At 46.7% G+C, this 15,938-nt stretch overlaps 1 protein-coding gene across 8 annotated transcripts in view; it reads left to right on the top strand.

The window, feature by feature from the left end:
* Positions 1 to 15,938, top strand: part of TRPM3 (transient receptor potential cation channel subfamily M member 3) — a 919,507-nt gene that overhangs the window by 888,074 nt on the left and 15,495 nt on the right. For all 8 annotated transcript variants that reach the window (XM_032427586.1, XM_032427585.1, XM_032427583.1 and 5 more), the window contains 3 exons: positions 11,505 to 11,655; positions 11,774 to 11,973; positions 13,855 to 13,987. In XM_032427586.1, the coding sequence (XP_032283477.1) occupies positions 11,505 to 11,655; positions 11,774 to 11,973; positions 13,855 to 13,987 (484 nt within the window). The remainder of the gene's footprint in view (positions 1 to 11,504; positions 11,656 to 11,773; positions 11,974 to 13,854; positions 13,988 to 15,938) is intronic.

The following is a 15,938-nucleotide window of genomic DNA, read 5'->3' as shown; positions in this document are numbered from 1 at the left end:
TAATATCTGTTGTGTAAGCCCCCCCAGTCCGTGGCATTTTGTTAGGACAGTTTGACCTCACTAAGACACTACCTTATATTTTTTTTTCTCATATTTTTTTAGGAGCTGAAATCTATAAAGCATGCAGAATAATTCCTGGGATATAGCAAGTGTTTTATTAATTGTCAAATGGAATTTTAAAAAGTAAATGAACAGATGAGAAATCCTCAAGTGTTTCTTGGAGGATTTTCACCATGTTGTCTTAACATTCAGCCTCTGTAACCTTAATATCTTTTTTATAAACGTATTTGTTATTACGATGATTAAATGAGCTAATATATGTGAAAGCATTTGGCATAGAATCTGACATAGAATCTCCGAGATGGTTGTAACTACAGTTTGTTTGCTATATAATTCTAAATCCTTGCTGTACCTGAGTTTGAAACTTGTTTCATCAGACCCATATCAACCCTGTTCTTTGAAAGGCCATAGATGAACATCCGCCTTATGTCTGTGCACGTTGGCGTATCCTCTTGTGGCCCCCTGGAACAATGATCGCTCTCATTCCATCGGACATTGGTTTTCTCTTGCCTTAAGTAGCACTGCATCTCTCACTGGGTTTTGATTGTAGCCAGGTCAGACATTAATGCACACAGGGGATCGGCTCCTCTGTATCTTGCTAGCTAACTTAGCAGTCAAGCTGAACTTGACCCCACAACTCTCTTTTAGCTCCCCTCACTCCTCTGTTCCCGGGTGTGGCTGCGCTCACACACACGTGTGTATGTGTGATCACCAAGCGTGCAGCACAGAGCCTGCATGTTCATCATTCTCCTTTGACTCAGTGGTGTACAATATATGGGGAAAGAAAGAACATTCAGTTATAAACTCCCCACGTTTGTAGCCCACAAGCTCGTCCACCAGAAAGCCCAGAGAACACCCTTTGCTTCATCGTTAGGCAAGGGATAGAGTGGGGAAGCCCAACTCCGCTTGTAATTTAACGTTCAGATTCTCCCGAAGATCTGGCTACGGGAAATGCCACCACCCAGGGTTATTTGGAGTGGAGCTGCGAGAAGCATAAACTTGTTAAAAAATGGGGTGGCTGTGTTTTTTTTAAAAAAAACACAAATACAGGGCGCCTGGGTGGCTCAGTCGGTTGGGCGGCTGCCTTCGGCTCAGGTCATGATCCCAGGGTCCTGGGATCGAGTCCCGCATCGGGCTCCCTGCTCCGCAGGAAGCCTGCTTCTTCCTCTCCCACTCCACTTGCTTGTGTTCCCTCTCTCGCTGCGTCTCTCTCTGTCAAATAAATAAAAATCTTTAAAAAAAAACAAAAAAAAAAAAAACACAAATACAGGTTAGCTGTCACATCAGTGGTGGTTTGTGCTTTGTGCAGTGACAAAGTGAAGTCATCTTATCCTCCAGCACGCTAAGCAACATGGTCAACTCAGCAGTTCATTTGCGAAAACAGCCCCATCCGTGGGTGGGGTGGGGAGTACCCAGGTCTGAGAGGAAAATACAGTCGTTACAAAACCCTCTCTTTCACTTACAGAAGCAATCACAACCTTCCTGTCTTTGGGAACTGTGAACTTAAATCCACCCTTTCTCTTCATAAACCGTGCGAGAGCTGCGCACACCGCTGAGTACAACTGTCCACGCATTTTTCAGACTAACCGCTGGCCACAGCTTTTGGTTGGGAGTCCTGCGCCGGGAAAGGTTAAGACACTTGAGGAATCGAGGGGGTCCGCCTGTCCCTGAGCTTGTTGGGGGGTACAGCCATTGGCACTAAGCAGCTGCGGCTAAGGGGTTTCGCTGCAACCAGAAAAGGCAGGTTTGTGTTCCGAAGCCATCGGTGGGAACCCTGTTCCCTCCCCCAGGCTCACAACGTGAACGTTTCTTCTGTCTAGAAAAGGTGATTTCGCTCAAGTCGGATTAGAAATCAGCTCTCCCTAAGCAGGCGGCTGTTTGGTCAGTAAAGGCAGGACAGCTCTTCACGTGGGTGGGATTGTGGGCACAGGTTTTGATGAGCACCCCGTTGCTCTCTGGCAGGGGGTTGCAGAGGGGAGTCCGAGAGTCCCTGTTGCAGAGTGCGCAGGACCAAAATTCAGCCGGCTTCAGCCCTCCCACCTGGGGACAGGGGTTTGGTCCGGATTTCATTTAAGGGCATTGGGGAGCTGTTGAGAAAAAAACAGAAGCCATGAAGAGAGGGCTTATTTAGTAGGACAAGAAACCATCAGGCAGGAGCTAAACTGGGTGAAGGGGAATTACTGGTTCTTTAGAGCCAAGAAGGATGACAGTAAGTAATAGCACCTTATCACTCTCTGACTGGATCCTGGGAGGTCCTGCCCAATGCCCCACATAATGCCCTCCCTCCACCCCTCAGTGCTCTTCCTTCTTCTTCAGCTCCAGTCCCCTGCACTACTTCACACACAAGAACGCGCATGTGGCTCACAGAATGCAGTAGGCACGCGACGACCCCAGGGCCTTTGCACGGGCTGTGCCTGCTGCCTCAAGCACCCTGTGGCCAGAAAGCCTCTTGGCCAACCCCCTCATCTGCTCCCACATCTCCTTCTCAGTATGGCTCCCAGCCACCCACACGCCCTCCTGATCCTTCTTGCCCTGCCCTTGCCTTGCCCTTTGTTCTTCCACATTGCTTATCACCTACACACCACTTCGTTTACTCATTTATTATGCTATTGTTTATTTTCTGCCCCCCCACTGCCCCCCCACGCCCCCTTTCCAGGCGCTGGCTGTGGAAGGGCAGGGGTCTCTGGTGTGCCATCACTGGTGTACCCCAAGCCCTCAGAACAGGCCAGAGACTCTGTAAGTGCTTGAATGAATGATGAGGGAAGCTGGACGTGCATCATCATTATTAATATTATTTCTACTATTAAATGACGTCAGGCTTAGACGTGAGGACACTGAGGCTCAGATACAGGAATTGACCTACTCAGTAGTACACAGATGGCAAAATACCCAATCTAGGACTCAGACTGAGCCCACCCACGGCCAGCGCCTTGTGTCCAGGGACTACAGCACATGACTTAGTAAGATGGATCCGTTACAGGTAGATCCCCGAATGGGAAATGTACGCCAATGTGCTTATTTACAATATTCAAACCATGATTAACAGCAGAATGCTTTTCCCATCCTGCACTTCTCTGTCCCCCCACCTTGCGTCTCCACTTGACCCGCACCCAAGTTTCTTATTTTTAACAGATCTCTCGTTTAAGGTGAAAGTGTTGATTGTAACTGGCGTGCGTCAGTGTTGCCCTGGGAGAGAAAAAGGTTGTTAATCTACTATATGTAGGTGTGCTGCCCCCAACTGTGTACTAGAATCACAATGCTGTTAGATGCAGTACACAGCTGGGCTAGTACTCACAACGTGGAAGCAAGCGATGGGAACCGGTGAGCCCGCCCCCGGGAGTTTAAGTTTAAGCAGAACGTGCACCAACTATGATCTGGATTCTCTGCTGTTTGAGGAGCACCCGTAGCAGTGTGAAAAGCTCACGTTTTAACAGTAAACAGAGACAAGGGGGCAGCCTGGCCTTAAGGTAACAGGAGAGGGGGTGGGTGAACAGAGCCCGGGCAGGAAGGGACCGCGGGCCACACGAGGGAAATGTGCCAGCACACAGAGCCAGGCGCATGATCTGTGAGTATAAATGCGTCTCTTGCGTTGTTGCTTACCAGGGAATTCGTAAAGAATGTCAGCAGGAACTCGTGTCTGCTTGTAAATGCTTTACTGAGTATTAGGGGCCACATTGATTGTTTCCCTTGAAGTCATGTAACTCCGGGGCACGATCCCATGGGAATCAGCGGGAGCCATGGATCATTTTTGTGGAGCCGGCCTAGCTTCGTGTCCGTGATGTACATCCACACAGAGACATGAACAGTCCGGCTCTCTGGACTGATTCTTCTCGGCACAGAAAGCCCTGCAGGAAGATTGCTGGTTATTTTGATAAGACACTCCCTCTTTTTTTTTTCTTTAATTTTTTATTGTTATGTTAATCCCCATACATTACATCATTAGTTTTAGATATAGTGTTCCATGATTCATTGTTTGTGCATAACACCCAGTGCTCCATGCAGAACGTGCCCTCCTCAATACCCATCACCAGGCTAACCCATCCTCCCAACCCCCTCCCCTCTAGAACCCTCAGTTTGTTTTTCAGAGTCCATCGTCTCTCATGGTTCTTCTCCCCCTCCGATTTCCCCCCCTTCATTCTTCCCCTCCTGCTACATTCTTCTTCTTCTTTTTTTCTTTCTTAACATATATTGCATTATTTGTTTCAGAGGTACAGATTTGTGATTCAACAGTCTTGCACAATTCACAGCGCTTACCAGAACACATACCCTCCCCAGTGTCCATCACCCAGTCACCCCATCCCTCCCACCCCACCCCCCACTCCAGCAACCCTCAGTTTGTTTCCTGAGATTAAGAATTCCTCATATCAGTGAGGTAAGACACTCCCTCTTGAAGAAGAGCCTGGCTCTTCCCTCTTCAGACACCTTATGGAATAGATGTGTGGGTTTCTGAAAAATCACGCAATCCCTTTTCAAACAAAAACAAGAAGCATATTCCTGTGGCATGATGGCTACGGTGGGGTGGACCCACTGGGGAAACCTTCCCCGGTTAAGGCAGTGAGAATGGATTCAAGCTCCCCACATCTGTGATGGAAGGGGAGGGGATATTGTTGCCACATGAGGAGCTGGGACAGGAAACTCCCAGTCAAGAATGACAGTGGGGATGGATGGTGGCACATAGATCTGGGAGAGTAAATCATTTATTTGACTTTTTCTCAGGCTTTTGTTTTGTTTTTGTTTTGGTCTGAAGAAGAAAAAAGCTCATCTAATCCTAGTTTTTTAGGCAAATATCAAAAGGAGTGAGGTGAGCCCTCAGTAAAATTGTAAGTTAAATGCTTTTTATTTCTGTCCTTCCAAACCTTTCCCTGAGCCCCCTCCCTAACTGCCATGAATTCCCAGTGCTCTGGATCATTGTCCCCTCTGATGAAACTTCTAGCCCCAGACGCTGATTCTCTCTAAGGTGTTAATGACTGTCCTCAACGAGAGAAAAATGGTAATTGTGAGAAAACAAAACCCACTCAAACTAGAATAAATGGAGAAAGACCAACCATCAGTGTATAAGAGGAAACCTCAGAGACATTCAAAGACAGGAAACAAAGCATGACGTGAGCTGACTGGAAATGAAACTGGAAGTGGTTTGGGGGAGCAAGACTCTGAAGACATGACCGCTCTCGTCTGCTTTTCTCACCACTTCCCTCCAGCCTCAGTCAATCAGTCATCTCCCTGTCTCTCCCCTTTCCTTCCTCCCCTCACTCCCGCTCCTTCTCTTCCGATGGCTTGCTTTCCTTTGACATGATCTAACTTTGGCCTGACTCTAGTGATCTTTCAGTGAAGTCCTGGCATCCTCTCCCTAAAGTTCCTGCACCTCAGTTTAAGTTCTAAAGACAGAGTCTGATTAGTCATTGGTCATTCAGTGAATTTGCTCCTCTTTGGGTAATGATGGGAATGGCCTCAAACTGGGAGGGGCGGGGGGGAGGGGGTGGTAGTGAAGAACTTAGGGCTTTGTCCACCTTGAAAGGCAGGCTGCCTGTCCTAGCTGTGAGCAGTGCAAAGGAAGTTGAGTGTGTGTATCAGGTATATATTGACATTATCTGTTGGCCATGGATATGGACATTACCTATTGATAAAGCTATGGGACACACCACCCCGGAAGGTGGTGGCTTAAAGCTGTAAGCATGTATCAAGCTCAGGAGGATGTGAGTTGGCTGGACAGTTCTCCTGGTCTTGGCTGGGCTTGGTCACGTGCCAGGGACTCAGCTGGCTGTCAGCTGATCCAGAACAGCCTGAGCTCCAACAACAGAAATGACTGGAATCAGAGGCCCATGTGTTTCATCCTCCAGCAAGCTAGCTAGGGCATGTTCCTCATGGTTATGACTGGGGTAGAAGAGTGGAAACAGAAACACTCAAGGGTTGTTCCTAGCTTCTGTATGGATCACATTTGCTAATATCCCATTGGCCAAAGACACTCACATGGGCAAACCCAGAATCAAGGAGCAAAGAAATAATTTCTACCTGCTTAGTGAGAGAAACTTCCAAATCGTATGGCAAAGGAGCTTGGATATGGGGGGAGGAGAGAAACTGGAGCTATTAATACAGTTGATCCAGTGTGTCATGGCAACAAACTCACGGACATGTGTGACAGGCTACATCCTGCCCCAGCAAGACTTGCCCAGAATCTTCCTGATACTAATTACCGATCCCAAAGAATGAATTACCAAGGAAGCTTCTCAAATAACAGCAAAAAAATGACAGTTTTGTCTCCAGGTAAACCATGTATAGAATAGCAAGACCACAGAACCAAGACAACAGAGGGAATTGAATTTTTCCCCATAATGCATGCCCTGCCCCCACCCACAACTCACACATGACCTACCTAGGCTTGTGACATTCTGCTTTCTAATTCACCGGATGAAAAAATGAGGTGTATTCAGTTTAATAGTGCTTTTTAAGTAGCTCAAGGCTGAACATGTGTGCAAACAGCAAGTAGACCAGAAACCCTGAAGAGTCAAAGCCTTTGTCGTTGGTGCCCCCCACTCCCCGATGGTGGCTGGGTTCCATGTCAGGCAGTGGGTGCTAATTATTTGATTGCTTTTGTGCCAGGAGTGGAAAGAACAAGTGACCTACAGTTAGCTCCAGGGATAGATGATCCAGTCTGAGAGTTATTCTGGTCTTTTGCTCCTCGTCACAGAAACACAGAATAATACAATAACAGGGCTAGATGGGCTTGGAAATCATCTAGTCCAGCATTTTTCAATTGTTAGTCACATAAACCATTCATTGTTTTGTAGAAATGCGTTCTACTCTTTGATGGTTTTAGAGATACTGGCTTCTTTTTCAAACCTAAATTATTTTTGAAAATGTATTGTCACGGCCATAAGTTGAAAAATCAGTATGATTTGATAGAAACAGAAGATAACCATAAAATAAACAGAATGACAGCCACGTTGTTATGAAATTCTGTCCAGTTGTTTGAGCCTTCAGCCTGCCCAATTTTCACTAACAAGGGAGTTTAGCAAACACGAAGGAAGTGTTACAGAAATATTATCCCCAAACTGACGTATTCTCTGTGATGGCGTCAAGGAGATCAAAGCGGATTTGAAAAGGTCATCAGTTTCTCACTCTCCGATTCAGTGTTATTTAGTGCCCTGCCCCTGTATTCTAAAATCGTCTCGGACTTCCTGAGTAGTTGTGTGTGTCCCATGCTGTAGGGAATAGCCATGGTCCTGGTCCCTCCATTCACAGATGGAGAAACTGAGGCCTCCTCTCGCTCCTTCCTGACGGTTACCTTTGTGCTACGTCACTACTACTTTGCTTCTTACCTAGCAGTTTGGCTAGGGGGAGGGAAAAGAAATGACCCACAAAAGAAGTCAAAGGCAGGTGGTGCTTTTGACTCTACAAAGTTGGAGCTTCCCTGGTTTTCTATTACGCCTGCTCTTCCTGTTCTCCATTACTGGGAGACAAGATGGTAGCCCTCTTGAAAGAAACAGAAAGTTGCCCCACACTTCCATAAAGAAAACTCCTGTCTGGCTCCACCACCATCTAAGACGTTTAGATCAGGAACTTCTAGAAGGATGTAGCCATACGAAGGAAGGCATCTCTAGTTATCTTGCCCAAAAAAAGCGTTGTGTGAGAAAAGAGCAGAGCCATCTAAATCTAATTCATCCTTGGAGTAAGCCATAGGAGCTGAGCTAATGGAATTCTAAATCCTCTGGCAAACTGTATGGATTTTCGAAAGGAGGTGGTGAAATCCTCTTTGTCCTGTTATCTTCTCAAGATGGATTTTTAGTTGAAAATCCTTTCTTTAAAAAAAAATATAGGATAAATGTAGTCATACACTCAGCTAAGCTCTTTATTCCATTGCCTGTGATCTGGAATAAGCTTTTGAGATGTTTCTTCAGACAGGAGGGGAAGGGACAATCTTGGAGAAATATCCTTCTTCATCATATTTTTAAGGATGACGCTGATTGTATCAAACACTGCTTAGTGTTTCATTTTAAATTTCTGTTACTCTTTGGGGAAAAGGTAGTGTGTACATTAAAAAAAAATGTTTCGGGGCGCCTGGGTGGCTCAGTCGTTAAGCGTCTGCCTTCGGCTCAGGTCATGATCCCAGGTCCTGGGATCGAGCCCCGCATCGGGCTCCCTGCTCCACGGGAAGCTTGCTTCTCCCTCTCCCACTCCCCCTGCTTGTGTTCCCTCTCTCACTGTGTCTCTCTCTGTCAAATAAATAAATAAAATCTTTAAAAAAAAAAAAGTTTCTTTTCCCCATATATTATAGGATGAAATCAAAAGGGCATGCATCTTAATCTTTGCAACGTGGGTGCCTACATCTGATACCTATAATGTGAATCAAATTTCTTTCTTCACACTCCGAATTTCAGTGTTCGATACATTTGTTACCTCGTCTGAACAGCTCAGGCCATTATTCATGTTGATGGAAACAAAAAAAATTCCGATGTCTATCAGCTTGTGTCTGCATTTGTTTATAATAGAAAGACTCCCCTCCACCCTATGTTGGCCCTTTCTTCAGAGGCATAGTGGGAACTGCGTAGTCAAGAAGGCTTTCATGGACCTCCTGACTCTGTTCTTTCTGTCTCTGAGATCCTGACAGGGATCCTAAAGCTCTCTGAGCCTCCGTTCTTCGTCTGTAAAATGAGGATAAGTATATCTATTGTGTCAAAATGTTGTCACGATTCAAATAAGGTGATATAAGTAAAGCTCATAGCACAGGGCCTGATATTTAAGCATGCACTAGGTGGTCACTACTATTATTATGTATTACTACCTTGGAAAGGCCACATGAGATAAATCAGAGTACTTACAGGCTGTGGGGCCAGAGAGAAGACAGGACTCACTTTGTCATTCATCACCGCATCTCCAGTTCCAGTTGTGCTGGCCCGTGGCAAGAACTTAGTATTTTTTGGATGAATGTTTGAATGGTTCTGGCATTATCCCTCATTAGCTGTGTGATCTTGGGTAAGGCATGTCACCCCTCGTGAGGTGCCCAGAGCAGAGCCTGGTACATGCTATGCTTTCCCCAGTCTCTACTGTCCTTCACTTATGAGGATCCCAGGTAAAGAACCGGGACCAGCATTTCCTGGGGAAGATGGCAAGGAAGATTTTATTCAAGAGGGCGGAGCTACTACAATGGCAGTTCGCGATAGGAGAGAGAGATCGGCCCCGCTCTGAATGCAGCCAGGGAAACTGGAAATCTATGGGTAGGTCAGTAGATGGAAAATCAGGAAGAGGAAATACCAGGGTAAGGGGGATCTGGCCCTACCAGCCGAACCGGCTTCTTGGCGAGGGCTGGCCAAAGGTGATCAAGACACAGGCTGGGGAATGGTGGAGGATGAGAAAATGGACCAGATATTGATGGTGATGAGTTATTAAGGGTGGGAATTCTAGCCAAACTGGCGTAGCAGGATTCTTGCTGAAACTGACAATGAAGAGACAAGAGTCCAGGCCCAGCTGAAAAAAGAGCCTGAGCAGAGCTTAGCCAGGCAGAGAGTCTCTGTCAATACGTACCCCAGTCTTGGCTGGAAAGGGCCAGAAAGTGAGCTGGGTGGGCTCCAGAAAGCTCCAGAGTGAACATTGAAAACTGAACAGGATGTACCCGGGTGGAGCATGGGAGTGGGAGCAAGGTTTCAGAGGGGCCTTCTGGAAGCAAAAGAAGCATGGCTGAAAATCAGGAAGGAAGAGAGAGCATGACATTTCTAGGAACCTCAAGAGACTCAGTCCAGTTTGTATGCTGAGGGAGGGGTAGGAAGTGGCAAGAGATGACACGGGGCCAGCCACCGTCAGGGTTCAGACTTCATCCTGAAACACGTGGTGTCCTCCATCACTGGGTTTTCCTTCCAAGGGAGTAAATGATCAACGCCTTCCAGAGGACTCTCTTGTTTAGTGCCCCAACCTCCAATAACAACGATGCCTGCTGTTGGAACTCACCTGACTCCAGCACACAATCGCCTTGCAGGCTGATCCAAAGGAAGCATCTTTTCTGGCCATAAAAAACAAGCTCTTAGTGTCCTGACATTATTAAACCCCTCTTAGGCTAAGAACGTGCATTTTTGGACTTGAGAGCATACGCTTGCCAGCCTGAGTCTAGCTCAGTGGACTCTCCTGAGTGGCACCTGGGAAGTTTTAAAAGAAATATCTACCCTTGCCTGGGCCACCCTCAGAGATTCGGATTCAGTTGTCTGGGAGTGGAACGGGGCATTGGCGTGTTTAAAAGCTCCCCAGTGCAGCCAGGGTTGCGAACCATAATGGAGTGCACCGCACAGCAACGTTAGCTCTTGAGAAGGGAATGGACCTCCCTTGCCAGATACTCCAGCCGAGATTCTGGGCCAACATTGCAAACCTTCCTGGCAGATCTTCAAAAGCTGCCTGTGGTGACTGCTGAGACCACTGCATGCCCCACCCGCTTCGCACAGACAGGCCGCCTTCGAAGGCCAACATCCGGCAGCTGGAGAGGGAGAGCGACCTCACCTCTCCCCGCTCACCTCGGGGCGTGATCTCACTCCCCGGCCACGTTCTCTGTGCAGCACTAAGGAGCTCTGTCAAGGATTTGCCTTTCCGCTAATTTACCTGGAAACTCCAAGCAGGCCTAATTAGCACATTACTCACCCTTCCCCAGTCCCACACATCACCTCCCTCCTCACCCCCACCTCCAGAAATTTCTTCCCCCGCCCCTCCCCACTTGCCCATTTATTCAGTGCAGTGGGGTTTCGTGCCCTGGGCCCTTGAAAAGCACATTTTGGGAATGGAAGTGCTACTGGAAGAAGGCAGGTAACTAAGGTCTTCAGGGTCCCAGCTCACCTCTCATTGGCCTCCCGGCGAAATGCCATCCATCAGGGGCACTGAGCGACAAGCCCTCCAAATACTTCCCAAGGCGCTGCCCTGTTTTATGCCTTCCACGCTGAGACAGCAGATCGTTAGCTCGGAGCCCCTGGGTTGTTTCCCGCAGCAATTAACTGCTGCCCTGGTGTTAATTCCAATCAATAATCCCCCTGCCATAGCTCTTACAGCTGCCTGGAGGCTGCGACCTCCATAGCACATTTTGGAAGTAACTTGCTGGGGCAGTGACCCCTAGCCTCTCCCCAGGAAAGCCCTCACCAGGCTTCCTCATGACAGCAAGTATCCTTCAGTGAGTGTCGGGGGCAAGGGACAGCATGAGCAAGCAGGGGTCCTAACACCTCTTTCATGTCCTGTGACAACTCAGGAGACAGACCAAACCAGCTCCCCTCTGGTATCCCTTGGGATATTCACAAAGCTTTCATTTTTCTATTTTGGCTTTTTTAAGAATTCTTTTGTTTTTTTTCTGTTTGTTTTGAGATGGCTGTCTTTTTCCTCCATCTAAAAAAACCCTCTCTCATTCAAATCAGTCCCCCCCCCCTTTTTTTTTTATCAGAGAACCACAGTTTCTCATTTCTTGCTTCTGTTGCTTCCTTTAGCTCCCTGTGGACAGAATGAGACCCGGGAGGATGGCAAAATAATCCAGTTGCCTCCCTGCAAGACGGGAGCCTGGATTGTGCCGGCCATCATGGCCTGCTACCTTTTAGTGGCGAACATCCTGCTGGTCAACCTGCTCATCGCGGTGTTTAAGTAAGTGGGTCCTTCCTCAGAGGACTTGGGATGGAGTGGGAGGCTGGGGGAGGGCAGGCTCTGGTGCCTCAGAAAGGAGTGGAGCTTCTCACTTGATTCTCTCTCATCTCTATTTCAGCAATACATTCTTTGAGGTAAAATCAATATCCAACCAAGTGTGGAAGTTTCAGAGGTATCAGCTCATCATGACTTTCCATGAAAGGCCAGTTCTGCCCCCGCCTCTGATCATCTTTAGCCACATGACCATGATATTCCAGCATCTGTGTTGCCGATGGAGAAAACACGAGAGCGACCCAGATGAGAGGGACTATGGCCTGAGTAAGCTTCGGGTGACAGCCCTGGGCCACCACAAAGTAGGAATTCCTACTACCTCCTGTAGACAGTCATGTAGGACCCCGTGCCCACCTGGTTCCTCTGGCATCCCGCAGACTGCTGACAGCTCTGAACACTCGGGAGGGCCCTGGAGGGTGCGCTTCCATGGGAAACAGTGCTGAAAAGACATGAGAGGCTGAAATGGAGCATTCGTAGCCTCACATCTTTCTTAGGGAATAAAACCAGTCCTCCGGCAGAGCTGTTTTAGCACCTTCACAGGTTCTAAACTTCGTGCCGTCCAGAGAGGCCCCACCACAAAATATATGCACCGTATTAATGTGCTCCCGACGCTACATTATATATAAGGTAGACATCATTACCTGGGTTGAGTTGGGTTGCAGGTGACTAAGTTTGATTCTCCATGATCATTTCTGGAGCTATCATTTTTTGGGGGTCTTAAACATTCCCCAAGTCTTAGGAAGTCATGTATGACTTCATGAGGAAACCAGCCCTGCTCTCTATTAGTCAAAGGAAAAACAGAAAACGCTCCACCATCCACATTCTACCCAGTGTTTCTAAAAGGAGGCTCTATTGGCTTTGGGGTGGAATAATTCTTCAGTGTGTGGGATTGTCCCACACGTTGCAGAAGATTTAGCACATCCGGCCTCCACACATAGAATACCAGTAGCTCCTGCAGGTCCCTAAATGTCCCTCACTACCCCACCCACAGTTAAGAACCACTGAGAATCAAGCCCCATACAAGCAAGCTCCTGTGGTTTCTCAAAGTGTGTCAAATAGACCGCCTATACTAAATCTACTGAACCAAAGCCTCTGGGATTGTGGCCCAGGAGGTACCTCTCGGTGATCACTAGTGCTCTAAAGCTCAAACCAAAGCCACTTCCTCAACTGCTTCTCAAAGTCTGAAGCTTTTAACAACTTCCCTGACAAAGCAATGCCCAACTTCGTTCTAGACATTAAAACTAGAGAGTTGAAGAGGGCCAGGAATTCCAGAATTCACTGTTTCCACCAAAAACACAAGTCTAGGCAAATAGAAAGCTTCGAGGGAAAAAGGTTCAAATTTCCACTAGGCTCTTTCTACAGTGTATCACTAATGAATTACTCTCCCTGATAGTAACAGAAAACCAGACTAACAACAACACAAATCAATAAAGTTCTATTTTTCTCAAGTAATAAAAAATGAAGAGGGTCCAGAGCTCAGCAATGGCTCCCTGAAGTCAAAGACCCCGAGTCCTGTTTTTAGGTTCCGCTATTCGTTATTGCACTGTCTTACCTCGTGGTAGCAAAATAGCTGCTGTGTTCCCAGTCATCACATTCATGTTCAAGGCAGGAAGAGGGGGAAAGGTGAGACAACGTAGAGAGAAGCAGCTACCTCTGAATAGTTTATCAGGAAAGCAGAACCTCTTCCCAGCACACCACCCCTCCCTGCAGCAGACTTCTTTCTCTGGAGCCGAACTGGGTCCTGTGGGTGCTACCAACTTTAGAGGGGGCTGGAGATGTGGGGATGTGGCTTTCCAGCCTCAGCTGTGGGTGTCTGCCTCACTCCACAAACCAGAAATTGAACTTTTGAGTAACCTGCTTTTTCTTTGATTTAGCTCCTTTCTCAGCCTTACAGTATGTATAATCTAACCAGTCCCTGCAGTGAACCAGATACACTGAGGACAACTTCAGGGCTCCATAGTGAGTCTAACGCACGGGAGGAGGACAGTGACAGAGGTTGCCCAACTGGGTTTGGATTTAGCTTGCGACTTCGTAAAGAATCTCAGCCCCTTTTCTTAACCTTGATTAAATGAGGAATGTCATTAGGCCCACAGATTTGATGCCATTGCTTATCCTTCCTGTCTTATATCTCTCCCTTTTTTTCCACAGAACTGTTCATAACTGATGATGAGCTCAAGAAAGTACACGATTTCGAAGAACAGTGCATAGAGGAATATTTCAGAGAAAAGGATGATCGATTCAACTCGTCCAATGATGAGAGGATACGGGTGACTTCAGAAAGGTACGTTCCATGGGCACGTGCCTCTCACAAGGATGTTTTTTGTCGTGGCATGCCTTATTGATTGTTTTTGTTTGCACAGTCCCCCAAAACAGAGATCCCCCTTGTGTTTATTCTTATTGTCTAAGCTTATGAGAGAATGGAACATTGTCTGAAGCATTTACAGACCAAAATCCCATACTTATAGATCCTGGACTTCTCCAGGAGGCAGTAGCACCCACTCTCCTGGACACTAGGTTGTTGAGTCTAGGACAGGGCTTGCTGGCTCAGACTAGAAATTGGAATGTTCCAGCCCAGACACCAACCATGAGAGACTCAGCCCAATGCAAGGGTCTCCAGCAGGTTGGTGTTTCATGTAGATCTCTGGGCATCTTTTCAGGAGGAGTAGAACAGTCGTCGTATGTGGTTTATATGGGTGTCCAGTGCCTTCTGAATCAACAGCAGCGAGAGACGTGTGAATTAGTTACAATAATGGGTGAGGGATTTTTTTCAGAATTATTTTGTTTTATTCTTTTTATAGAACAAGATAAAAGCAAAGGAAGAGAAGCAGATTCTTCTACCCAGTGGTGATATACTTTTAGATCTCACTGGCCAAATAGTTTTGTGGACCAGTAAGACTATAAGAAAAAAAAAATCCCAAAATATAAAGAAGAGAATCCTGGAAATGTAATAAATCTAGCATAATGCAAAGGAATTTACATTTTCTGATTTTTCTCATTTGGCTGTAGACTAATAAAAACTTCATTCTGGGCTGGCATGTTCAAAACCCAGCATTTGGGAACCACTGTGGTAAAGAACGTGCAGACTATTACAAAGCATTGATGTAACTTTAAATTGTAAGCCTTTGAGATATGAAGATGGCACTATTATAAATAGTGGGAAAAGGCATTGTATTGATGCCTTCAGTTGATATGATTTAGACTTCTAAGATATGAGTCAGTGACCTCGAGTTTTCAAGAAATGACATTTTATCTGCTCACCCACTTCGTACACTCTCTAGTGGCTCTGTAGAAATTACACAAGTGGCATTCTTCTGTCCCTGGCTCTTCATTTCTTTAAAGAATGCAGTCTAGATAAGCAGGTATATACACACATGCCATTGAGTGATTGTATCCATTGGTACTCAGCCAATATTAACAAAGTTTAAAGCTGTGCACACATTCTATGCACATCTGTCATTGCACAGTAGAGCATTCTAGGGTGATATGATGTGAAGCAATTTTCTGGCAAACAGAGGAAGAGGAGCTATAAATCTAAAAATCTCTCATTCTGAGGCCTTGAAAAAGCTATTTATTAATGGACATATAGCCATGTGTTTTCCAGAAAATTGTGCTACATGGACACATTGCCTATTGCTCAAACATATTTCCAAAGCATATGTACAAGAGACTTTGCAATGCTTTTTGACCTCAGAAAGCTACAGACCTGGGAGCAAAGAAAGGGAGGGGGAAGGAGTGTTGAGATGCAAGGAAGCCTTCACCTCTCTGGGGAACTGGAATGAGACGTACAGACACCAGCACCTGTGAACGTGTTGTGACCATGTCACCAATTCCTTGGAACTGGATAGAAACAGGAAGGAACTATATATAGCACCTTCACCTGAGCCTCTCACCCCCCACCTGCAAACACTTCCAGGAGACCCCTTTCCCGAGACCCTCTTCCTCTTGGGGTGGTTACAGAGCTATGCCCTCAAGGATGATGACCTAGGTGAGCAATTCCCAGAAATTCTGGACAGATCATAGGCACCCCCTTCCTGTGTCTTCCGCATGAGCTGGCTTTCTGGAGGAACAGGGGGCTGGAGGACCAGGACAAGTTCACAACCAAGCCCAGGTGCCAGAGAAGTGAATCTAAGCCCAGGCGTCATCCTACTTCTGTTGCTTCTGTCTGTGTTTGGGGTTTGATTTTTGTTGTTGTTGTTGGTGGTGGTGGTGGTTTGTTTTGATTTGCAAGTGTA

The sequence above is a fragment of the Phoca vitulina genome, unplaced genomic scaffold (genome assembly GCF_004348235.1).
Source record: "Phoca vitulina isolate PV1807 unplaced genomic scaffold, GSC_HSeal_1.0 scaffold37, whole genome shotgun sequence".
NCBI lineage: Eukaryota > Metazoa > Chordata > Mammalia > Carnivora > Phocidae > Phoca > Phoca vitulina.
This window is presented reverse-complemented; position numbering and strand designations above follow the sequence as displayed.